Raw genomic sequence first — 27,999 nt, forward strand, 5'->3', positions numbered from 1 at the left:
TAAAATTCTAGTCACCCGACGCTATACCCACAGATGAGATTTGGATCACAAACTGCAAGCACCTCGGTCAAGCTGTTCGTAAATTCATTCGCCTCCTGATTCCCGAACTCCATAGTCATGGGGATCAATCAATTGCTCCGATTCGCTTTCGTGGTAGTTATCACGTGCCAATTTGGCACCCACGGCAAGGTTCGATACGATGGGTAAGGAGAAAATTAATTGTTCTCTTTTGATTACCATACGGATTCACTACTATCATCTCCACGAGTGCCACCATCACCGACATTCTCATTTCACTGCATTTACATTTATCTAAACCTTAATTTATCATCGTATACAGTGCGTATAAAAAACGGGACAGATTTGAAAAGTCTATAAAATTTTTGTTTCAAATTATAATGTTCGTGTTAATAGGTGCTCTAAGGTCCTGTCTTTCAAATGCTATTAAAAAAATTAGTTTCGTTCATGCTTGAACGAACACGGAATGTTTTTGTCCAGGGTTAAAAAGGAGGCTTGCGCCAAAATGGCCTAAAATTACAAATATGATGATCGGACTTCTTGCTAATTAGCAGACTTCCTCTTAACCTTTTCATTATCTATGCCATAATTTTAAAATCATGCGGTCAAAATTCATTTCAGATCTATTCATTTGCTTGAATTGTTCTGTTTGTTCTTTTTGATATGCTCTCTGTTAGCTTTGAATATTCCCTCTTCAAGCTAAAACAATTTTGTTTCAACCGAAGTATGGGAGAGCGTGGATTTTTTTTCCTTCAAATCCTTTCATTGTGTGCTACAAAGGTTATGGTGCCTTTTGAATAGTGCCACACAGATGGGCGGAGGGTTGGGATGCTCCCCCCTCAAAAAAAAGAAATCATGACCAAAAAAAAGTGGACAGGAAATAAAAGGAACGATAGAAAGTAAAATACGATATTATTTTCTGAATATTTTGTCAAAATCTATCAAAAAATCTGATGTAATAAAAAAGTGGGAATATTTGCGTGCTCATTTCGCTCACTCACAACTTTTTAATACATTTTACCCGATCTGCCATATCTAGCTCCTTCAGAATTGACTCAATACACCATTGTCATTGAAGGACATGAATCCCTTCCTGTGTTTCCTGTCAAGCAATTTAACTTGGTCAAGGAATTAATGACCCATTGAAAAATAGATTCATGTCTTGTAAAGGTATAAAACATAATTTGTTCACATATAAAAGGATTTGAATAATCACAAGTTTTCCCAATTGATAATGCAAATCTTCTTGCTTTGGTTGACAAAAATCTCTTTTTCTCTATTACTTTTGAAGGAAAATTAAAAGGTAAGAGAAGTTGAAATAAAAACAAACAAAATAATTCAAGTAAATAAATAAATTTGTAAATAAAATTTGACAGCATAATTCGAAAATTGTGGCACAGATAATGAAAAGGTCAAGAGGAAGTCTCCTGATTAGCAAGAAGTCTGATCATCATATTACTCATATTCTGCAATTCTGGCGCAAGCCTTTTTTGAACCCCCAACAAAAACGTCCCGTGTTCGCTCAAGCATGAACATTTTTTTCAATTTGCATTTCAAAGATAAGACATTAATAATAATAATATAGGGTATTTATATTGCGCACATATCCACCTTGTTAGGTGCTCAAGGCGCTCCTATATTACCCGGCTGAGCTAGGCGTTCATAGCGCACACAGCTTTTTAAGGAACATTAGAGCACCTATTTACACCAAAATATAGACATCATAATTTGAAACAAAAAATTTATAGACTTCAAATCTGTCCCTTTTTTATACGCACTGTATTATGACCACCAAAATACCTGTCGCTATCATCAGTATCAACCATCACCACCACAATTATCATCATCTCTCTCCTGTCCATCGAAGTCACCATCATCTTGACATCATCGCCGACATCGCCATTAACGAGTGTCGTTCATTATAAGATTTTCCAATGCGAGGATGAAAACCATAACTATACTCTATTTCAACGTCTTTTACTGTGTCTTTTCAGCTACAAGGTATTTCGGATCACTCCTAGGACCCAAGATGAGTTAAAATGGATACAAGGTGTGGCCGACAGATGGGAAACGGTAGGGATCAATCGAATTTATTTTCACTTGCGTCGATGTTTCTTTTTTCATTATAATGATCTTATTCCGCTTCAGTACTTTGATTTTCTTTGTCTTTGTTTTTAATTGTATTCTATTCACCTTCCTATTATCTCATCTTAATCTATATTATTTTGATTTTTTTTTTATTAAGTGTTCTTCTTGCTTTCAACACGTATTAATCTGTAGTTTGCTTCTCTCTTTTTGTCACTTATTTTCTCTTTTGACCACCCTCTATCCCCACTCCCTCTTTGTTTTATCCTTATGTGCTCTTGTTCATCTCTTCTTAGCTTGATTTCTGGAGGCACCCAACGAAAGTTGGACGACCTGTTGATGTCATGGTTTCCCCCGCACAACAACTGGACTTCGTTAGATCAGCCAGCCGTCCTGGACTGGAGATCACAACATGGGTAACACATTTAACATTACTTGGAGGAAAATAATGGAAATGTATCACTAATGACGAGGGGATGGAGAAACCCTCTTTTTGCATTAAAAAATAATAATTAATCATTATAAAGGAGCCTTTCATATAAATTGTCTATGACATTGAACAATTTGGTAATAAGTTTGGAATAATTCCGAAAGTTTTAAAAAATTTTCCATCAACTTTTTGTTATGTGATAAGACATAGCTGATATATCCATTTACGTAATCAATACTTTATTCAATACTTAAATCAAGACATATTGGGGGGATAGAATCAGTAGATAAAGGAAAAGAAAAATTGGTTAGTCATTTCATAAACCTTGTGAAATATTTGGTTTCCAATGGTAGAAAAAAAATCAGAAATAAATTTGAATAAATTCAAACGTAAATTTGAAGAAGATTAATTTGAAAAAAGAAAATTGGCATTAATAGAAATAAATACCCCCTTCACTTAGGAAAAATAGGAATGTTGGGAGGAGTTTAGGAAGAGCAAGATGCTCAATAAAAAAATACTAACAATAAATTTCAAAAAATACATGAATGCTAAATTGTGTGTGTATATGTATAAGTGTATCCTACCTGTATCGGTATATCATTCAAACTTTCCTCTAGATCTCTAATGTCCAAGATATGATTGACCGAGAGGCCGCTGAGATGATCAATTCTAAGAACGACGTTAATGCTGTCAACTTCGATTACAACCAATACCACACTTATGAAGAGGTATAATACTCAACCCTATACGCCGAAACCTTAACCATGTTTACGAATGGGATGGAGATATCGGCCAGTTTTTGTATTGTTCCTTAGTGATGGGTTCGTGAGGGGAGGAGGGGGCATATGCTCTCATCAATTCAGCATTTATTTCCAAATTCATTAAAAAGAACAAAATGAGAACAAAAGTATATATATACACAAAGTAAAAATAAATAACTGTTTAACATAAAACAAAGCAAAGGTATCAACAGAACATAACTGAAACAAATAGTGGTGATGATAAAATTATGGTTGGCACATATTTATATAAAAATATAGATGAACAAAATAATGAATGGAAATCGGGCATGCACAAAAAAGCCATAGAGAGGCTTGTTCAAACGCATACCCAAGAAATATCGATAGTTAAAATAAAGTTCAGTATATGGTATGGATGCGGCAAGTACCAAAGAATAAATACGGATAAGAATAATCATTTCATTAAACCCCCCCAAACAAATAATAAAAAAAATAAATAAATAATAATAATAATAATAAATAAAGAAAAATAAATAAATTAAACAAACTTCAATATACAACAAAAAAAGAACAAAAGTTAAAAACAAAACAACAAATATAAACAAACGGATAAACAATCAAATAAGCAAATAGTACAAGACCACGTTAAGAGATATCAATAATTGCTCACTAATTTATTTTCATATTGTCTTTTAAAAGTATCATTAAATTGTATATTATATGTGTTCAGGTCTAAACTATTACATAGTATGGGGCCAGTATGTCGTATTGAATATTTAGATCTATCATTTAAAACGGTCCATCTGTGGAATTTGTTAAATGCTCTAGTAAAATAATTGTGAATATTTGCATTAATTGAGAACATATTCATTAAATAAGGTGAAAGACTTCTTGTGTGGTATCGTTGCATAATTGAAGCAATTTGAATCTTGGTATAATATTTGGAAGTTTATAGCTGTACGTAATGATTTAAATAACAAAGAAGTCGGGGCATTATAATCTGTCTTCTTACATATACGTATTGCTTTTTTTTGTAGAATAATTAATTTTTGTATATGGCTAGAATAAGTATTACCCCAAATTGAATTGCAATATGAAAGACGAGACAGAATATAAGCATTGTAAAGAGTAAATAATATATAACTAGGTACATTACATTTTAAACGATTTAAGATTCCAATAAAACGTGCTATTTTGACAGAGATAGAACTTATATGATCATTCCAACATAAATTATTGCTTAAAATCACTCCTAAAAACTTAACTGAATAATAAAATTGCAATTGAGTTGTATCCATGTGGAGAAATATGTCAGTTTGATTATATTGCACACCCCTCCTTTTATTGAATAAAACAATGAGTTTTATTTGTATTTAAGGAAAGTCTATTGCACTTAAACCAGGCAGAAATTTGGGCAAGATTTCTATTTAAAGTAGTGATATTATCATGGGTGGAAAGAAGTGACGTATCATCGGCATACAGTATAAAATGTGGTTCATGGCAAGAATTAACAATGTCATTAATATCTATCAAAAATAATAAAGGCCCAAGAATAGAACCTTGGGGCACACCTGTTTTTATTTCCATAAAAGACGAATGGGTATTATTATAGACAGTAAATTGTTTCCTATGTAATAAATATGACTTGAACCAATTAAAAGACACCCCTCTTATACCGTAATATTGCAACTTATTAAGTAAAATATCATGAGAAAGAGAATCAAAAGCCTTGGAGAGATCCATAAAAATTCCTATAACTTCTTTACCGGCATTGAGCTCACTAATTATTCTATCATGGATTCAGTAACTGCCATTTCGCTGGAGTAATTTTGACGGAAGCCGTATTGACTATCATAATACATTGTGACGTAATAAAAAAATTGTATAGTCTGTTAAAAACTAATTTCTCCAAGATTGATATTGCACGGTAGTTGAATAAAGAGATTAGGATTCTCCTTAAAAACGGGAACAACTTTTGATATTTTCAGTTTTGAAGGCACAATTCCAGTTGCAAGAGAAGAATTAAAGATATGTAAAAGTGGGTCTATAATGAAAGGTAAAACATTCTTCACAAAATATGGATCAATGTCATCAAATCCGCTGCTCTTATTGGGTTTAACCGATTTACCGATATCTAATATTTATTTTTGTAATCGGTTTAAAAAACATAGTTTGAGAGAGTGGGTCATTCATATAAATATCAAACGAATTAGAATTATCTTCATTAGGATCATTGTTTGTACTAGATCCAATACTGACAAAATATTCTTTAAAATTTTCTGCAATTTCACTATCACTAATGTTGCAATCATTATGTAAAAAAGACTTTTGTTTATCAAAATTATTTTTCTGTTTTCCCAAAATGTTATTGATAAGTTTCCATGTTTTATTAGAATTTATTTTCATGGATTCAAACTTGTCAAAATAGTATTTTCTTTTCAACCGGCGGAGATTCAGGGTAACAATATTACAAATCTTTTTATATCTATCGTGATTATTTTTGGTAGGAGAGTTAAGATTACAACATTTGTTTTTCTTATAAGCTTCATCATATCGAGGATAATCCATGGTTTTCTATTCCGATGACGTTTACATTTTGTTTTTTCAAATATTTTTGCACTGAAACAGAAAAAATAGATTATCTGTTTTTATTGACTTGCCATGAACTTTCATTTTCCATCTTTTCAGTTTTACATTAGCAGTTCCTTCTCTGTTTTTCTGCATGTTTTTTTAATTATGTGCTGTCACGAGCGCCGAAAAGCAGACCTCAGTTTTAACTCAAGAAGCTACTATTATCATCATCTGCATTATGCTTATCATTAACATATCATTATCTGTTTTCTTCTTTAGATCTTTGCCTGGATGAATGAATTCTCTTCCTCTAATTCTGGTGTCAGTATGGTTAAGGTCACAACCACGTACGAAGGGGAAACAGTCTACGGAATCAGGGTAGGTTTTGTATTTGACGAGGGCGTTGATTGTTGGGGTTAATACATGATGTTAATATCAATAATGATGATTATGACGTTTGTGTTGTTAATAACGTCCCTAAACGATCGGAGTAATTATCAATAATAAAGCTATTTATGAAAAAAAAGAAAAGGGAAGGGGAGGAGAAGAAGAAGGTTGATGCAGAGAACATGAAAGAAGAGAAGCAGAAGAAGTTTAAATTGAAGTTTGTAAAACAACGGGGTATTTTATAGGTCAAGTCCACCCCAGATAAATGTTGATTTTAATAAATAGAGAACAATTTCATCCAAATCTGATGTAAAATAAAAAAGTTATGACATTATAACGTTTCGCCTTTTTCACAAAACAGTGATATGTAAATGAGAGAGTTGATGTCTCTCACCCACTTCTTTTGTTTTTTATTGTCTGAATTATACAATATTTCGTTTTTTTTTTTTTACAGATCTTGGCAATAAGGACCAACTTGAATAGATCATAGAGTATTAAAGCAATGCTAATTCCACATATTCAGGGAGGATTTAATCATTGTTTCACTTGACAATGAGGAGAAAATTAGAATATTTTATGTAATAAAGTACAAAGGGAATATTGAGTGGATGACGTCATCAATTTCCTCATTTGCATACCGACCAGGATGTGCATATAACTGTTTTGTGAAATTAAGCGAAGCTTTAAAATGTCATAACTTTCTAATTTTACATCCGATTTTGATGAAATTTTCAGTGTTATGCTTGTTCGATTTTTCTCTTTTATTCAAATCAACTTTTTGATAAGGTGACCTCTTCTTTAAAACCAAGCGTGGTTAGTACCATCCAAAAAAAATATTCAAGAGGGAAAGAATTATAAAAAAAAAATTGGGCAAGCAGTTTTTGTCTCACCTGCACAGCAGAGTGAGACTATATAGGCGCTGCTTTTCCGACGGCGGCGGCGTCAACATCAAATCTTAACCTAAGGTTAAGTTTTTGAAATGTCATCATAACTTAGAAAATATATAGACCTAGTTCATGAAACTTAGAAATAATGTTAATCAAGTATCACTAGACATCCTGCCTGAGTTTCACGTCACATGATCAAGGTCAAAGGTCATTGAGGGTCAATGAACTTTGGCCGAATTAGGGGTATCTGTTGAATTACCATCATAACTCTGAAAGTTTATGGATCTGATTCATGAAACTTGGACATAATAGTAATCAAGTATCACTGAATATCCTGTGCGAGTTTCACGTCACATAATCAAGGTCATGTAAGGTCAAGGAACTTTGGCCATATTGGGTGTTTTTGTTGAATTACCATCATATCTCTGTAACTGTATTGGTCTAGTTCATAAAACATGGAAATAAGAGTAACCAAGTATCACTGAACATCTTGTGCGAGTTTTAGTAGTTTTCAAAGTCAGCACTGCTGCTATATTGAATCGCGTGATGCAGGTGAGACCGCCAGAGGCATTCCACTTGTTTCTATCGGGCAACCGAATTTTTTCATCACTTGCCCTTTTTGTAGAGGCCTGACTTTGATATTTCCGATCATAGCATCCCTTCTAGTTTATCCATTTATAAGAGTTGGTATAAGTTATTGATGCTTGCATTATTTATATTGTCAAACAGATCGCCAAGTCACCGTTTGCCAAGAACGTAGCCTACATCCAGGGAGGTATCCATGCCCGAGAATGGATTAGCCCAGCTACAGTCATTAATCTCATCGATAGGGTAAATGATTTCTAATTCTGCAGATCCTAAACTCCCTCCAAATAATTATACTCACCCTGTCCATATAAAATGATCACTGGCGTAAATCCGAGCGGTGAATCAGGATGATCTATCGTGTCAGCCCCCCTCGAATAGTATGACGTCACGGATTTATGCCAGTGGTGGTAGTGGTGATGATGATGATGACGATGATGATTATGATGATGATGATTTGCCTACGTGAGCCATTGAGCTAAAATCGTCACTTTGCTTCAAGTAGGCCAATATCCTCTAATCTATAATACTCAAGTTCTATGCAAAAAGATGGAAGGTTCCGTGACCTATCGGGCGCTCTGCATTGTCCGTTTCTTCGCCTCTACCTTTCTCTCTTTCTCCCGTTTAAATGCATAAAGCATTCGTTCGTTTATCCTTTAGAGAATTATTACTGTTCCTCGCCACATTTAAAATATACTCCCATGAGTTTGCTTTTTTTTGCAGGTAAAATAGGCAAATATTGTGATGGAGACCCTTCTTTTTTTTATTTCCTTTTTTGTTTTGGTGGTCAACATGTCATTTAGCTTGACCCCCCCTTTCGAAATCCTGCGTATTCTACTGGTGAGGAATACCCCCCCCCCCTTCTTTAATGATGAAAATTACTAATCACGATACTTTACTGTTGGGGCCGAAAACTCACGGTTTCTCTCCCCTCTCCGCCCCCCCCCCCCTCTCTCTCTCTCTCTCCCTCTTTCTAGAAGTGACAAATAATTATTGCTGTTCATGTTAATATTTTATTAATTGCCTTTCGATGGGTACCTTCGCCAGTTCATTCTACTTTTTACCAATAATGGCTGATAATCAAAGTTGACTCTCTCAATGACAACAATCTTGGCTTTTCTCTCTATTTTTTCACTCATCGACAGGTTAAGGATTAGACAAAATATCTTATTTATCACATATCGTTCAAATAAATCAATGAACATATTGAAATAGGGGAAATACATGCTTGCATAACTCTACAGTGTAACATCTATTTTATTGCTTTATTACTCACATTCAATAACTATTTTATTTCCCTCCCCCAACCTTACACTTTTTTTCTCTGTCAGTTCGTATCAAAATACGGCAGTGATGCTACTGTTACCAGCATGCTAGATAACTTCGTTTGGATCATGGTACCAGTATATAACATCGATGGATATAAGTTCAGCCACACTGTAAGTATGAGCTGAATCATTATTCAAAGTGCTTTTATATAAATTATCGAATATAAAGGAAATAGCGGACGAACGAATCACCCCCCTCCCCGTTATTTTCATAGGATTAAAGGGTGCATATTATTGGTTATGGATATTGCAGCATTTAAAACAAATTTTTAAGCTAGGCACTCTGATATGAGTGGGCAAGTTGGATCTCAAGAGGTTCAACCTTTAAAGGTGAAGACTAGGGCCCCATCTTGCAAAGAGTTACGATTGATCAAATCAATCGTAACTCGATGGAAATCCATCAGTGTCATAATTTTTTCTACAGGAAATTTGCAAAATGTCCTTTTTAAATAAAGGAGAACACACCAAATTGTCGAGAAATCAATGAATTTCTGGATATACATTCATATCTAAAAAAAATTGAACAAACATGCATTTTAAATGTTAACTTTGCTGGCTTTCTATAGTTGCGATTGATCAGATCAATCGCAACTCTTTGAAAGGCGGGCCCTAGATGTCACACTGGGAGCACCTTTACAGTGCAACTTTGTATCTTTTTGGAAAGATACAACTTTATACTTATATTGAAGGTGCAATTAAATAAGCCAGTCTGCACCACGAGATTATGCTTTTACTTAACCCTAAAAAGACTGGGCCCCCCTCAACATTTTTCGCGATAAATCCGCTGCGCGAAATTTTTTGACCGCGTCCCTCGCTGACTTTTTACTTTCAAGTCTCGCGCAACTTTTGAGACCAAAATTGTGACCCCCAGGTACGCGGTTCTAAAATTACGCAACATTTCGTAAGTGCATGCCTTGGCCTTAAGGCGCCTTAAGGCCTATTTTTTCAAAGCCTTGGCCTTGAGAGGGCCTTGGCCTTGGCCTTGAGGATTTTGAGCCTTGAAATTTCAAGGCATTTTCAAGGCATTTTGTACTTTCATTTGTTTTTTATAATTGATTATAAATGTTTCAATTGTTCTGTATATCTAATGACACTAAATACTACCAGTCAGCAGTAGCAGCAGCAGCAGTAAGTGTACTTAGCAGTGCCATCAATTGCAATTATCATCACATAATTATGTAACAAAGAGAGGTGATGAAAATTAATATTATTTATTGGTAACATGATGTAATCATGACTAATAAGGATAATGACAATATCAATAATAATGATAATAATTATGATTAGGATTATAGTCAGTGGCATAACTACAGGGGGGGGCATGGAGGCACGTGCCCCCCCCCAATCGGCTGACTAAAAAAAGGAAGAAAAGAGGGAAAAAGGAAGAGAAACGTAGTGGGAAAGAAGACATTATTGTTCATTATGTTTTAATTATGTTATGTTACATTACATAAGAAACATTTTTTTCATATAAATGAAACATAATTTGCTCAGGGCATATGTCTTTATTGTTCCTGGTGCTCCAATTGTCTGTTAACGGAGATATATAATCCTGTTATACTAAAACCTCCCGTTTTCAAGTCAATATACACCAAACTACCAAATATATTTCCTCGCACTTCGAGTTATTGTTTTACATGTACAATAGTATGCTTCTTTTTCATGAATACTTTAAGTGATTGTCCCATTTTAAGGTCTTAATATAAAACATTTCCTGTCCGTGCTTACGTTCGCAGTAGTGGATTGGTGAAAGATGTCTGCTCTCCATCAATTCCTAGAATGAGTCCTTAAAATGTCCCTTTTTCTGATCTGAATATCAAAAATTTTCAGCTCGCGCTTCGCGCTTGCATCATTTGGTTAGTGAACTACGTAAGGTCTTCTTGAATTCCTACAAACAAGCCTTAAAATGCCCCTCTTCAGGTCTGAATTTCCTAAATTTTCAGCTCGCGCTTCGCGCTCGCAAGATTTGATTAGTGAGATGGGTATGTTAATCATGATTACAAGTGCTTTATGTGCATGATTAGATGTAATTCTAACAAAATCAGCAAGCGCTTATTGGCACTCCCATTAGATGACTATGGTGAGATGTGTATAATCTTAATAGATAAAAGATTCCTAAAATATAGTCCTTAAAATCTTCCTGTTTGGGGTCAATATTTACAAAAATTTCAGTTCGCGCTTCGCGCTCGCATTATTTAGCGAGACAGGTACGTATCATGATTACAAAAGATTGATTGTAATGTCTCTTTTTAGGTTTGAATATCAAAAATTTTAAGCTCGCGCTTCGCGCTCGCATTATTTGACTAGTGAGATACATGTCCGTTTATTGGCACTGTATTAGGTCAGTATACCTGGCAACTGGGCGCGCTTCGCGCGCTCACTAGGCGATTCCAAGTTTTTTGCTGGTGCCCCCCAATGCCGTGACCCACGGTACGCCACTGATTATAGTGATTTTATGACAGGAAATATTCTGACAGATCTGACTGCAATTTCGACAACAATTTTCATACTTTAAAAATAGCTTACTGTAAAGAATGATAACAAGGTTGATTTCTATTCCATTAGGTTTTCCTTGTATTATTTTCTTTGACCAACAAGAATGTTTTAAGTCTTAATGATATTCTGAAAAGATTCGGTAAACTTGAACACAAACTTCAATTTTGTCATTTCCAAATGGGCTATGGCATCAATGGCATGATGAGCCAAAAATTTTGAGGGGCCAAGCATGGCATACAGAGCAAAATTTTAGGTTTCAAAATCAACAAATTTTGGATTGTGCTTGCATAAATTATTGTTAAGTAAGGTTCGCATTCAATTTACACAAAAAAAATGCTTAGAATGTTTAGTTTTTAGGTCGGAATATTACACATTTTTGAGCTCGCATTATTTGATTGGTGAGTTATGTATCCTATTTATGAGTCACTAAATGCAGTCCAGAACAGCTTCCTTTTCTGGTCAGTAAAAATTTCAGCTCGTGTTAATTTGTTTAGTAAGATGCACACCTTTTTCATGATTACAAAAACAGCTCGAAATATTTAAATTTCATTTCTTATTACATCTTATTACAACATCTCGCAAGGATGCCCTTTTAACAGTGATTAGCACCATAATTGACCCAAAATCGAGTTTTACAACTTCAAAATTGATTTTTTTTTTCAAAACCACTTGCTCGCTATGCTTTCTATAGCGGGAAATTAAAGCCTAAATCAAAATATCTGTCTTATCAATTAGAAATCACTTTAAAAAGCTTTGCTGAACTTAATTTCCACAAAACACACAACTTCTTCACACAGTTGATAATCTCATTTTGAAAATATCTGTTTGCACCAAAATTCTCATTTTGACTTATACTGTAAGTGCATTTTTGGCTTTGACCTCCCCCCCAAAAAAAAAATACATTCTGCCTCCCCTGTCCCAGGTAGAGGAGAAAGACATATGTTGAGAATGGGCATGCCAGGATCAGATCACCTTGGTAATAATAATTATTGCAATGTGAATTGCCTAGTAAAATAATTAAATGCACAAAGGTAACGATAATTTATGTTAATTTTATGTCTAAATCTACATGATCTATCATGAAATTATTTTCGTTTTAAATGTACAAGGGTCAAAACTTTTGCTCGCTCACACCTTTTATACATTTGGTCCTGTGTGTCATGTCTGCCGCCTAAGAATTGTCTAATTTTTTGTTCCATATATTGTACAATTGAAATGCCTTGGCCTTGAGGTTTTCAGGCCTTGGCCTTGGCCTTGGGTTTCCATGCCTTGGCCTCAGCCTTGGGTATTGAAGCCTTGGCCTTGGGTATTAAAGCCTTGGCCTTGGCCTTGGAGGTTTGAGCCTTGACTACAACACTGAATTTGCCCCAAACAAGAATGCCGTAGTTCAAATATGGTAAGATTACAGATTAAGAAGAAAGCATTAATAAGGTTCGTGGTGGAAAATAAAATTTCAGTTTACTTACTATGCCGATGTTGCGTGAGATCGCTTTACAAATATTTTCAATGTGATATTTCCACGAAAGTTTGTTATCAACAGTTATACCTAGGAACTTTATAAACGAAACAACTTCTAAAGGGGTATCATCAAACACAATATTTGCGGGCAGTGTGTCTATGGAGTTACTAAATAACATGTATTTTTTGTTTTTGATTTAGGGATAGTTTGTAAGCTCTTATCCACTGAGTAACCTTTTCTAGCTCAGAATTTGTGTTTGGATTTAATGAGAATAGAAAAGATTAGAATCGTCGGCAAAAACTATGAAAGAATATCGGATGATTTACGAAATTAATTAATACAAATGATGAATAATAAAGGACCTAACAGACTACCCTGTGGGACTCCGCATGCCTTTAACTGAAAGATGGTAGTTTAATTTACAAATTTGCAGTATACATTGCCCGTGGTGTGATAATTATCTTGAAACGGTTTGGGCAGCATTTTGTCTTCCAATAAATGAAAATTTGCTCGCTTGCATATTGATTTTAACTGTAAAAATCGTGATAGGCCTTTAACTGAAAGATGTACGGTAAGTATAGTTTACATATTTTTTTTATTTACACTATACCTGCGTATTGCCTGTGATGTGATAATTACACACCACTTGAAAGAGGTTTTAGGACACCATTTTGTCTTCCACTTACTGAAAATTTACTCGGTCTATCGCATATTGTTATTAACTGGAATTCATTACTTTATACTAGTATCACAACAAATCATTCCAATGCGGCAGTGCGTGCTATAACGGCCTTCGTGTGGGAAGGCGACGATTATTATAGCCATAAAAAAATCGTCACAGGCCTTTAACAGCCAACATAGCCCTTGGTACGGGGGTATCCCCAAAATTTTGAATTTTCAGGTCAGTATTACTATCACCCCCCACCCCCTCACTGCTCGGACCGGATTTACGCCAGTGAATCATAACGTCAGAATATTGGTATAGCAAAAATATTCAAATTCTTTTCAAATCGATTCAAATAAACATTAATTTTCTTCCATTTCACAAATTTCTGCATTTTTCGTAAACATAAATTCAAACATCAGTTTTTATGGAAAATATGAATATGTAAATGTATGTATAAATTTGTACATGTATATTGAGGTTTGACGTCGCGCAACATCATAATTAAAATATATTTGGTCACATGATCTATTTGAAGCAATTACTATACAGGATTTAATCTATGTAGGATATATTCTTTTTATATTTCTTTCTTTTTCCGTTGGCAAGGATGATCGTATGTGGCGCAAGAATCGCAACCCTAACACAGGAGGCTGCGTTGGAGTCGATCTCAACCGTAATTATGACTACAAATGGGAAGGTTGGTAAAGTTTATAAACATCTAAATTAATCTGGAATGAATGAATATTAGATTTCATATTCTAAGATAAATTAATAATACCAAAGTCTTACCAACTTTTCATCCCAAGATTTTATATTGTTAGCCTCATGGGCGGAAATCCCAGGGGGACAGGGGGACGTTTCCCCCTACCATTTTGGAAAGGGGGACATAATATCAAATGTCCCCCCTACTATTTGTGATCTTCTATTATGGAAACAAATACATAATTCAAAATTGAAATTATACACATGTATCCTCCAATTTCGAAATATATATAAAACCGATAGTTTTTGTTAAGAACTTGGATGGGAAAAGAAAAGGCATACCGGCCTGACTATTCTCGAACTCGCATCTAGACCTATATGCCAGCCAAAGAGTGATGACATTGATGGCATCGATGGACATTGTCAATTTCCTAAATAATAAAAATGACAAAAAAAAGAAAATCTCCTCTGGATACCTTGAAGTAAATTTTAGTGCATAGATGGTTTTTACCCCGTAAAACATACCTTTGTTAAACCAATTCATTTTCCCTTTGTTCCAAATTTACTTGGAATATAAAAATATTTTCATTGTTCGCGTACTCAGTAAAAAAAATATAGTTTTCATGAGTTGTGACTTATCCTTCGCCGTGAATTTTAACTACGTTTAATCCCCAAAAATATGTTTTTAAATACTTTATTAACGACACTTATATTCCATTTTACACAAAATTCCGGCCGTTGGAGAGGTCATCATAAGTAGGTCGAAGGGGGCGAAGCGCAAAATAGGAAGGTGAGGAGAAAAATAAGAAGAAAGATAGGACGAGGAAGAATAATTGGTAAAAAAAACTTTCAGGTCATTGTATAAAAATCAAAAAAAAATCGCTCGCGCTTTACATTAATACACAGTCATCTTGTTATTTCAAAACGTGCTTAAAACTTTTTCACATTTCAGATCGAAATATATAAAATCAAATCAATTATTTAGGAAGATATACATCTTTTTCATAATTTGTAGCTTTAAATCGTAAAAAAATTCGCATTGTTTGAATTAAAATGCTAGTTCTTTATTTCAAAAGTGCTTGAAAGATCCAGTTTCAGATCTGAATAAAAAAAAACATTTCGCGCTTCGCGCTCGAATCAGTAATATGGTTGAGTCAGATACTATCTTGTTTAATGCTATAAGGTGAAAAGAAGATGAGTTTTTGGTCGAAAAATAAAAAAAATCAGGATACGCTTCGCGCTCACATCAATTAAAATTTAGCTACCCTGTCCTTGATATTAAAATACGCTAATAATACCAATTTTTAGGCCGGAAAAGACATATCTTCAGCAAACACTTCGCGGACGAATCTAATATTGTTTAGTAAGATTCCTATCCTGTTCATGAATTGAAAAAGTATTACGATTGTCCAGTTTTTAGGTTGGAAAATACAAAAGTTTCAGCTCGCGATTCGCGTTCGCTTTAATTGTTGACATTCCTATCCTGTTCATAATGTTTTTTAAGTACTAAGGATGTCCAGTAATTAAGTTGCAAAATAATAAAAAAAACTTTCACCACCTGCTTCGCGCTCGCATTAATTATTTAGATTCCTATCCTGTTCATAATTTTGTTCAAAGTACTAAGAATGTCCATTATTCATAAGTTGGAAAACAAAAACATTCAGCTCGCGCCATTAATTGTTTAGATTCCTATCCTGTTCATATTTTTCAAAGTTTAGATTCCTATCCTGTTCATATTTTTTTAAGTACTACGAATGTCTAGTATTTATAGGTTGCAAAATCAAAAACTTTCAGCTCGCGCTCGCATTAATTGATTAGATTTTCTATCCTGTTCATATTCTCTTTAAGGTGCTATGAATGATCAGTTTTAGGTTAGAAAATAAAACACTTTCAGCTCGCGCTTCGCGCTCGCATTCATTGTTTAGATTCCTATTCCGTTCATAATTAAGTGCTAAGAATGTCCAGTTTTAGGTTGGAAAATCGAAAACTTTCAGCTCGCGTTCGCATCTATTATTTAGTTAAATTCCTATCCTGTTCATGATTTCAAAAAGTGTCACAAATGTCCAGTTTTTAGATTGGAAAATCAAAAACCTTTTACCGTTTACGTTCGAATCTAGTTCATGATCACAAAAAAAAATTTCAGAATGTTCAATATCCAGGTCACAATTATAAAATATCAACATATTGGGGCTCACGCTTCGCATTTATTGAGGCCTTTCATCTTTAGTTAGGAATACCTCCCCTCTTCGACATAAATAAATAAATAAATAAATATATATATATTTGTGTTCGAGTTAGTAATTATGAAGAACATAAAAATGGAAAACTCAATCGTGTCACCCCTACCTTCAAGGAGAGATTTCCGCCCATGGTTAGCCTTACACTTTTTTCAGAGTAGACTTGATAAAAAATTTTGTCGTGTGTATAATCAACTGTATATCCACATTTCCCTCTCTCTCCCTCCCTCTTTCTTTCTTTCTTTCTTTCTTTCTTTATCTCTCGTTTTCTCACCTCTCCTGTACCTTAATGTCAATTTGTTTTTTTCAGTTGCCTGAAGATCTTTATTAAGTAGATGAATAAATAAAGTGAAATGGGGGTAATTCCATTATATTTGTTAAACCAGCATAAACCGTGATTGTGGAGTTGTCCTTAATTTTTTTTTAAAGTTGAAATCTCTCTCCCCCCCCCCTCTCTCTCCCCCCCACCCCTCTCTTCCATTCCTTTCTGATAACTACGTTTATCCATCTATATTTTTTGAACGTACAACACCCAAGGTGATGGTTCCAAGTGTGCCCAGACCTACCCAGGGACAGAAAAGCTGAGTGAACCTGAAAACAGTGGCTCTAAGGATTTCCTTCAGAGCTTTGGCACAGACCTCAAGCTTTTCATTGATTTCCATTCCTACGGTCAGTACTGGCTCTACCCTTGGGGCTACACTGAAAAAGTCATCGCTGTACATCCACACAGAGACGACCAGGTATACAGCAACAGACACACCGACACGAAACCTACTTTAGATCGATAAAAGCTATTACGTCGGTTGGGTTGGTTTCGGTTCCGTTGGTGTAACTGTAGCATTCAAGATACTTCAACATGTTTAAAGAGCAATTCTTTCGAAATACTGCAGAAATGTCGAACCAAATTGATTTCTCAGCCATCCATTATCTCACTGGCTAAAATTGTTTTTTTTTTTCAGAAGAATTATGTAAACATGGTATAAACAAATTATCCTAACTACAATAGCTACATTTTGATCTAGACATTTCAAATCTTTTTGGTTCATCCTACGGAGTCCCAAAGGTGACATGTCATTTTGTTTTCTCTTTCTTCATAATGCGTTCCCTCGACTCACCATGTTGTATTAGGTCCATGGACTTACTAACTCGTTCCCTGACCTACTATCTGGTAGTTTGTAGAATACAATCTAGGTGGAGGCTGCAGTTATGGTCTACGTTGTTATGCTGAACGCAAGCTATACTTCTGATGTGGCAAAGACTACGATCAGATTCCCGTCTGGTTTTGGATGTTGTTTTTTATCATCGACGAAAAAAATTTCATGCACAATTATGTATGAAGAACAAGTAAATCGTACCATTCAGAAATACGTTGGAAAGAAGAAGGTAAGTCATGTGACATGACGTCACTTTCTTCATCCACATTAGTGAGTACGAGTACACGCGAGATAGTTTGGATTATGCTGCCGGTTATGCTGTCGATAAACTCGGCACTCCTCTTTGAAAATTCTTAGCGTTATTGATGACGGGAGGGATATTTGTTGCTTTACCAACAGGATATGGAAAAAAGCGCAATCTACCAGGCAATCCATCTGTGTCACGATAATCTTTGCCATCACGGCTTTTATGATTTCTTGTCTCAAGTCGAATTGGCACACGACCAGCAACACAGGTACCGGTCTTGGTACCACAGTATGTCAAACGACGAGATCATTATTTTGACAACGTCAGGTCTCTCAAATATAGTTGAAAAACTATAATGTGCAGAAAAAAATTATAATCTATTATTTAAAGGTTGTTAAAATAAATAAGAACGTAGTTTTGTAGACAACATGGCCCATATTCTGATATCGGGTTTAACTTAAACTCAGGTTTAAAGTTGTGGTTTAAGTATGGATAGCTAATTGTTACATAAATCACTATCGGTATAGATATCATATTTCAGCTCATTTGGCTCCCAAATCATTCATAATTGTCTAGGCAGTGTAAATAGATAATTGTTTTCACCATCGATGAAACAGGAAATAAAAATTTTGACACTTTTGGCTTCCCGTAATTTTAGCGCAGCGTTAGACCATGGACCTATTACAACCAGACTTCAGAATACGGGCCATTGAGTTAACGTATCCCTGTCTCCTTTTTTTAAAACCCCATTTACGTAATGGACGAGCAGAATCTTTTTCTTTGCGACTTATATCCGATTGGTCGAATGTAACTTTGGTGTGCCGTATTTGGCGCGGATGTTTAATTGGTATACCTTGTAGTCGATTTGACATTTTCCGAACCTAGAAATGTTCTTTCCGATGAAGTTTTTTTCTTGATTCGTGTTCCTATGGGGTCCTAGAACAAATTCAGCTTGGTTGCCAAAAGTTGCCGTTTGGGCAATTTTGCTAATTTGCATAAATCCAAAATGGCCGCCAGATGCCATCTTGAAAACCTAACTTTTGAACCCCTGTCCACAAAATGATGAGTAATGACTCGTTTTAGGGGTTTAGAGATGCGTAGAACTGATTTCTGTAATCATTTTTGCAATATAAGGTCATCTTTAGGTCAAATCCAAGATGGCCGCCATATGCAATCTTGAAAAATTGACTTTTGTTCCCCTTGCCCCAGAATGACGAGTAATACCTCTACTTAGGGGTTTTGGGGTGTTCAGAATCCATTTCTGCTTTCTATTTTGCAATATAATGTCATCTTCAGGTCAAATCCAAGATGGCCGCCATATGACGCCATCTTGAAATATCAATTGTTGAACCCTTTGCCCCAGAATCATGAATAATAACTCTATTCATGAGTCATTAGGTATGTTGATTCAATTCATGTAGTTATTTTGCACAAAAGATAATCTTCAGATCAAATTCAAGATGGCCGCCAACCGCCATCTTGAAAAATTACTGTCTGAGGCTTATACGTGTTAGAACTAATGTAAAGGGATTTCAGTAAGAATACTCATTTCTTTTATTAATTCTCAAGTTCATTTCAACATTAATTGCTCAACTTAGAATGAATCCTCTAGGTTTGGGCTATCCATTTCGAGTGTATTTTTTAAGGTCCATTCATACCTTTGTACTGAAGAGGCTTTTAGGGTCTTATTTCAATTTGAAAGTGTTTTATCAATATTATTTTTCTAAATCAATGTGTCCAATGATTTGTAGGCATCAGTTCGGTGTAGCGCTAGGCCTTACATTTTCGAGAGTGACTATAGAGCTCCACTCTAGAGTGGCAGTCTCTAGAGCAAATTTTTACAGATGAAGGAGGATGGCGCTGAGACACGTTTATATAGAGATGCTGCCCTAGCCTTCCTCCTAGGCCTTTGGTCTGCCAATTTAGCATTCCGATTATTTTCTGACGTCTTGACCCCTGTACTTAGTAGCTCTCCATAGAATGGATGGCGACTATCATCTACACCTTCATAAGTGTTAGTGTCTATGCCGGCAAGTTTTATGTCATATCTGCATGTGTCTTTAAAACGGAGGTGTGATCTATCGATGGGGTGAGACCAATCACACAGCTTACCTTACCTTGGCGAATCCAAGAAGGGATTCGCCAAGGTTTCATGGGGCAAACATGCCCCAACCACCTGAGGTGCCTTTGACTAAGGAACGAGAATAAGCTTTTGATGCCAACACGTACGCTGAAGGGCCTCTGTATTTTTCACTTTGTCCTGCCATTTAACGTGCATGATACGTCCGAGGCAGCTGACATGGAAGGTGTTTAGCCACTTTTCTTGGTCGGCGTACGTTTTCCAGGACTTACTTCCGTGCAGGAGCTTGGCCATGACTGTGACAGATTTTACAATCCTGATGCTTATATGCTTGTCCTGTGAAAGGGGACAAGAGACATATAGTCGGTCCAAGGTAGGTGAGGAGTCCACCATAACCAGACGAGTGTGTGCTGTTGATATACATATCTGGAGGACAGTCGGTGTCTTGAGTCTATCAGGATTTCTGACTGTCTCAAAGTCTGATGGATGGTCCAAACCCCTTACATGCACAAGACAGGCAGCTGTTATGTATGACTAGGTCTTGTACTCCCACTTCTTGAGAGGCAGGGGCGACATCGTTTCCGTAAAACATTTCACGAATGAGAACAATCCTGACCGTGGAACAGTCTTGGGGAGCCTATCTTCTGCAGGAGGCTAAAGAGTGCACTCCTGCTGACCAAGTCAATGGCTCTTGTCAGGAGGAAAAGTCCAATAATAATTATAAAGGAAGTTAATAATTAAATCAATTTTTTTGAAAAAAAATACGGAGAAATCACTTTTTAATTCAAATAATACTTTAAAGTCATTTCACTGGAAAAGTATGGTTGCACAGAAATAAAAAAGGATCAAAACTCCCGAAATCATAGCCCAAACCTTGAATGGTTTAATTCTAAGGTAAGCGGTTAATGACGAAATCTATCAACCATCTGACCATCTTAGACATGACTTGACCTCGAACTAAAAATGGAGTGATTAAAAGAAATGAATCATTCTCACTGAAATCCCCTTACATGAGCTCCAATACATAACAACAACCTTATTAGGGACAGCACTTCTTCAAGGTTCAATAGTCTCGGAAGTAGTTTTTTTTTCTTAATACGGTGTTTAGTGGTCATGTTGGATTATTTTGACCTGAAGATGATCCTACATTGCAAAATTATGAACAGAAATTGAATAAACATACCAAATAACTCACGAAAAGAAGGATATTATTCATGATTCTGGGACAAAAACTTGAGAATTAATAAAAGAAATGAGTATCTTACTGAAATCCCTTTACATTAGTTCTAACACGTATAAGCCTCAAGACAGTAATTTTTCAAGATGGCGGTTGGCGGCCATCTTGGATTTTATCTGAAGATTATCCTTTGTGCAAAATAACTACATGAATTGAATCAACATACCTAATGACTCATGAATAGAGTTATTATGCATGATTCTGGGGCAAAGGGTTCAAAAATTGATATTTCAAGATGGTGTCATATGGCGGCCATCTTGGATTTGACCTGAAGATGACATTATATTGCAAAATAGAAAGCAGAAATGGATTCTGCACACCCCAAAACCCCTAAGTAGAGGTATTACTCGTCATTCTTGGGCAAGGGGAACAAAAGTCAATTTTTCAAGATTGCATATGGCGGCCATCTTGGATTTGACCTGAAGATGACCTTATATTGCAAAAATGATTACAGAAATCAGTTCTACACATCTCTAAATCCCTAAAACGAGTCATTACTCATCATTTTGTGGACAGGGGTTCAAAAGTTAGGTTTTCAAGATGGCATCTGGCGGCCATTTTGGATTTATGCAAATTAGCAAAATTGCCCAAACGGCAACTTTTGGCAACCAAGCTGACTTTGTTCTAGGACCCCTTAGGAACACGAATCAAGAAAAAAACTTCATCGGAAAGAACATTTCTAGGTTGGTGTATTGAGCCTATGAGACTGTCAAATCGACTATTGTTTAATTATAGGCAGACAGGAGTTATAAGCGGCCAGTGTTCGATCATCTCAATAATTCGTAGTCTTTGCCACATCAGGCGTAGTCTTTGCGTTCAGCATAACAGCAAAGACAATAACTGCTGCAGCCTCCACCTAGATTATAGGCTAGTAGTTTGGTGGCACATACCACTTGGTTTTCATAATGCACATACTGTATAATGCACAGTCTGAAGTCGCGAGACTAGATTCACTGGCTGGCTCTAAATAGACAGAGTTTTTGGAGTCTAGTCTTCACTCTAGACCCATTATTGGTTGAAGTGTCAAATATGAGTCTGTGCTTACAGACTAACTACCTGATTCCCTTGACTCGTATACCTCAGTCATTTTCACTCTACGGTGGACGTACGACGAGTCGAAAACTGTTGTTTTGATATTTTTGAACCAGCTACATAATTAGAGTAGGTTTGAATAACAATAAAACGGATGTTTTCGACTCACCGTTAGGCCGCCGTATAGTAAATATGACCAAGGTATTACTCAGACGTTCAATCGACTTGAAGGAATGCTCCGTGCTGAGAATAATATGATTTGAATTAAAGAAAGAAAAATCAAACAAACAAAACGCTGAAAATTTGATAAACATCGGACTAGGAATAACAAAGTTAAGGCATTTCAATGAATTGCATTATTCCGATGAAACAGTGCTAGGCATGTCTCCATGAATATTCAATGAGCAACTTGATGATGTCATATCCCCCACTTGTTATTTTGTATTTTATTATTTGAAATTAGGTTTATTCCATTTTCTTCCAAGAACTTAAGAAAATTGGATTGACAACTGATTTATTGCATTATATTCATTGCAGCAACATATTTCATCATAAAGGAGACACATTATTCACACATGCATGAAAAATGAAACAATTATAATTTGATGTGATAATATAAGAAAAAAAAAGAAAGTGGGGATGTGAAATCATCAGCCCACTTAATGAACATTCGTGATGACGTGCATATAACTATTTCACAAAATACTGCTAAACTTTAAAATTCAATATCTTCTCATTTGTTATCTGATTTCGATGAAATCTTCAGCAATTTGCTCTGTAAATTTTAATTTATTTTTTTAGATATGAATATTTTCACCCCGGATAATCCCTTTAAAACTAGTTTCCTCTAGAGTTTACATGCTTTACAAAGTTTACAAACTCGTTCCCTCTGCTTACTTATAGCAAGTTATAAGTCATGGCCCTGAGCGTTAATGAAGAATCTGGGGAATGAAAATACACCCTACATGACATTGTAATTCATGTAGAGAGATAGAAACAGTCAAAAATTATATTGTCAAATGCCCCAAGTATATAATAGAAAGATCAATGCACATAGTCAAAGCAGACATCACCGATCCTGACGAAATTCATAAACTCCTAAATTCACAAGACCCTAATGTTCAAAATGCATTATTTCGTTTCGTTCAGAGAACGAAACAATTCGAAAATGAGTGATTTGATAACGAGAAAAAATAAGTGTTTATCTGATTTTGTATTTGGTTTAAAAATCTAAAACAAAAAGAAGGGAAGAAAGGTTTATTCTATCGTTATCATTATTTTATTTATTTATTAATCAATAATAATTATGTTCATCTGCTGACCACATAAGATAATGGTACATTACATGAGGCTTACATGTAGAAAACAATTATCTTCGTTATTTACCCCCCCCCCCCTCCTCCCTCATTTTAAGAATCATTGTACTTTTGAGTTAGGTTTTAGGTACGATTTTTACCAAATTATTAGTAGAACAGAATATAGGCCTAAAGAGGGTGTTAATAGAGGACCACACCCTGAGGTGTTAAAATTACACCCTACAGATTAAACATAACACCAAAGAGTGTAAATGTAACAACAAAGGTGTTGTTATAACACCTATAGGTGTAAAACTAACACCACCAATTTAACACCGGTGTAAAAAAACTGGTGTGGTCCTCTATGTACACCGGTTAACACCACAGTTTTTGCTGTGTACCCAACAAACAACAACCACGTTAATGAGTCGAGGTAATGAGTCGTGGGAACGATGACTGAAAATAAAAACAGTTCATGAATCATGTCACCACAATGGCTCTGTAAAATTCGCTATTGCATGGAAGCTTAAAAGTGCTACCGAGATGTTGAGATAATTATCTCGGGAAGTCGACAACTTGATAGCAAAAGATAAGATGACGAGATCCTGGATCTCATCATGTCGACATCTTTTAGAAGAGATGATGAGATGACAAGATCCTGGATCTCATCATGTCAACATCTTTTAGAAGAGATGTTGAGATGACGAGATCCTGGATCTCATCATGTCGACATCTTTTAGAAGAGATGTTGAGATGACAAGATCCCGGATCTCATCATGTTGACATCTTGTAGAAGAGATGATGAGATGACAAGATCCTGGATCTCATCATGTTGACATCTTCTGGAAGAGATGATGAGATGACAAGATCCTGGATCTCATCATGTTGACATCTTGTAGAAGAGATGATGAGATGACAAGATCCTGGATCTCATCATGTTGACATCTTCTGGAAGAGATGATGAGATGACAAGATCCTGGATCTCATCATGTTGACATCTTGTAGAAGAGATGATGAGATGATGAGATGATCTTGTCATCTCAACATCTCTTCTAAAGATGTTGACATGATGAGATCCAGGATCTTGTCATCTCATCATCTCTTCTACAAGATGTCAACATGATGAGATCCAGGATCTTGTCATCTCATCATCTCTTCTACAAGATGTCAACATGATGAGATCCGGGATCTTGTCATCTCATCATCTCTTCCAAAAGATGTCAACATGATGAGATCCAGGATCTTGTCATCTCATCATCTCTTCTAAAAGATGTCAACATGATGAGATCCGGGATCTTGTCATCTCAACATCTCTTCTAAAAGATGTTGACATGATGAGATCCGGGATCTTGTCATCTCATCATCTCTTCTAAAAGATGTTGACATGATGAGATCCAGGATCTTGTCATCTCATCATCTCTTCTAAAAGATGTCGACATGATGAGATCCAGGATCTCGTCATCTTATCTTTTGCTATCAAGATGTCGACTTCCCGAGATAATTATCTCAACATCTCGGTGGCACTTTTAAGCTTCCATACTATTGCACGTGAAACCAAAAACCAAACACGACGACAGATTTATTTCTTGTTATTTCATTACTTCATATAGTGCTTGAGAACATCAGAATAACACTCGGCTCCATTTTGAGTATTTTTTCAAAATGTGGATGTGATTAATCTTATCATTTTCAGAAAGCACTCGCCACCAAAGTAGAGAATTCAATTAGCTCAGTTCATGGCAAAGATTATTTAGTTGGAGAATCAGGACCTGATATGTGTGAGTATATCATAAATAGATTATTTGAAAAAGGCATGTGCCACTTGGTTGCATTGTATCTAAATGCATGGATCTAAATATTCATCAGCAGTGTCATCATCTATAACATGTATAACAAGATCACCACCACCACCACCATCCTCTCAACATAATTTCACAACATCAACATGATGATGTGATGGCTTTCCTCCCCCTGAGGATTGTAGGGATATACTATTGATGGTGTGTGTGTGTGGGTGTGGGTGTAGAGGTGCCGTGGCCGAGTGGTCTAAGGCGCCTGGCTATACATGGACAGTCCGGGGTTCGATCCCCGGCCGCGGTACCAATGCCCGTGAGCAAAGCATTTAATCTACAAAGCTCTTTTATCTTGCTTTCAAATAAATAGAAATGCTAAATGCAGTATTGGTAACTAGGTGTGCACTTGTTAAAAAAAAAGTGTGTGTGCGAGAGAGACAGATGTATATAAGTGGAGGTGCCGTGGCCGAGTGGTCTAAGGCGCCTGGCTATACATGGAAAGTCCGGGGTTCGATCCCCGGCCGTGGCACCTATGCCCATTAGCAAGGCATTTAATCTGGAATGCTCTTTTATCCTGCTTTCAAATAAATGGAAATGCTATATGCATTATTGCTAATTAGGTGTGCACTTGTTAAAAAATAATAATAATAATATTTGTTTCTTTAGGACAGGGATAATGAATAAGTACTCAATGCCACATGTACCTTGTTCGGATCAGGGGGGGGGGCGTTTCATGAAAGGACTTGTCGGACGTTTTATCCGACAGTTACCATAGGAACCGAGCCTCTCAGCCAATCAAAATCATGGAAAGATGTCAGATCTGACAACTTGTCGGATGAAAATATTGATGAAACGCTCCCCAGGAAGACGGGAGGGGGGCAATCTTCCAATATATATCACACTCTGTAGCCCAATATAATTTCATCACAATAGAGTATCATTCTCATATTTTTATGTTTGCATTAAATGATCAACATTTAAGTCTGTGTGATTCATCTTCCATCCTTCCTTTTCTTTTGTAACCCTTTCCCTTTCACCTTTTCCATTATTTCTCCTCTCCTTAACTTCATTATCTCCTCCCATCCGTTCCTTCTTCACTTACTTTACTCCTCCATCTACATGTATATTCTTTGTTATCCTTCTCTGAATTCATATATTTGTTTTCAAGGAACCCGTATTATACTTCTAAACTGTGTTTAAAATTTATTTCCTTTTTATGAAATTACGAATGTATGATTATGTGATATATTTTTGAACTAATATTTCATTTTTTGTGTATTATTATGTTTATATAATGCCTCTGTACCTTTGTAAACTCACCGCAATTCGATTTTGTCGCAATGATGTTTTTTATCAATAAATCAGTTATCAATCTAATAACACTTCTTTACCGGTATAAAGAAGGTCTATATAAAATATATTCTAAACTGGATTTCATTGATGATGCTTGTGATGAAAACCGTCATTGTTATGTATGATAATGATGATGACATCATGATGATACTGCTACTGATTATGCTGATGATAACAATTATCATCGTCAGGATATTTTCAGTTCAATTCAATTTATTTTCTTAGCATAAAAAATGATATATAATTATATGCACAGGAATGACAAATAATATCAGAGAAAATTGGAAATTACAGAAAAGTTTATAAAAACTTGTGAGTAGTAGTTCTCAGTACATTGAATGACAATAACATTGAATGAAAAAATACACACACAGCATTAACAAACAACAGCAAACACACAGGGAGGGTGGGGCGTAAATGTATGAGATTTCGGCAAGGAGAAAGGAAACAAATGATTTTTCATATTCATTTATATACATTTGCGTGGGTCATAACGCCATAATGAATTAAGGAGGATTTGTGTTTTAACCTTAGGATAATGAAATTATTACTTGACCGAGTATTGTGACAATGAACGGAATTATTAATTAAAAACATACGTGATATATCAAAAGGAAATATGTTATGAATAGTATCACCACCACTTCACCATCATCACATAATCATTGTTATCATCCCTTTTTATGATGGATACCGGCGCATTACAAATGTCCAGGTTATTATTTATTATCATCATTATGATTATCGTTAAGATTGAAAAAAGATGACTGTCACTTTTATATTTCACTTCATGGGAACCATTTTATATCCATCTCAGACCCCGCATCCGGTGCAAGCGAGGACTTTGGCTACGGATCCCTAGGCGTGAAGTATTCCTATGTGGTGGAGCTTCGTGATGAGGGTACGTTCGGATTCGAGCTTCCAGCTAGGCAGATCCAGCCGACCGCTGAGGAGATCTACGCTGGTATGAAGACACTCGGCGAACAGCTCGTCGCCGAGTACGCATAGAGACGACAAAGAATTGGGAGAAAAAGTTCATTGTTTTGTGTTTCTCGTTTAAATGGGATGTTCCAAAATAAGTAAAAATACTTAAAGTATTGGATGAATTGGATGTATAAATAAGCAACAGTGCGACGCTCAATCCAGAAATAAAGTGGTTTATTAAGAAAATTTTAAAGACAGCCAAAGGCGGGGCCAAATGCTGAATTGTGGAAAT

The 27,999-nt window shown here is 35.7% G+C and overlaps 1 protein-coding gene across 1 annotated transcript; it reads left to right on the forward strand.

Moving 5' to 3' along the window:
• Window position 1: 1 nt before the first annotated feature.
• Window positions 2-27,999, forward strand: LOC121419011 (carboxypeptidase B-like). The gene is made up of 11 exons (XM_041613270.1): window positions 2-203; window positions 2,013-2,091; window positions 2,400-2,519; window positions 3,151-3,261; window positions 6,124-6,222; window positions 7,848-7,949; window positions 9,035-9,142; window positions 14,260-14,350; window positions 17,130-17,332; window positions 25,331-25,415; window positions 27,601-27,999. Exons 1-11 carry the CDS (start codon window positions 118-120, stop codon window positions 27,789-27,791), a joined length of 1,275 nt encoding a protein of 424 aa, XP_041469204.1. The 5' UTR covers window positions 2-117; the 3' UTR covers window positions 27,792-27,999.

Source organism: Lytechinus variegatus, chromosome 7 (assembly GCF_018143015.1).
Source record: "Lytechinus variegatus isolate NC3 chromosome 7, Lvar_3.0, whole genome shotgun sequence".
NCBI classification, from domain to species: Eukaryota; Metazoa; Echinodermata; class Echinoidea; order Temnopleuroida; family Toxopneustidae; genus Lytechinus; species Lytechinus variegatus.

Coding starts and splice junctions, on each gene's coding strand:
- LOC121419011 (XM_041613270.1), top strand. CDS start 118: ATGGGGATCAATCAATTGCTCCGATTCGCTTTCGTGGTAGTTATCACG. Junction 14,351..17,129: donor TTATGACTACAAATGGGAAG/GTTGGTAAAGTT, acceptor ACAACACCCAAG/GTGATGGTTCCAAGTGTGCC. Junction 25,416..27,600: donor AGAATCAGGACCTGATATGT/GTGAGTATATCA, acceptor TATCCATCTCAG/ACCCCGCATCCGGTGCAAGC.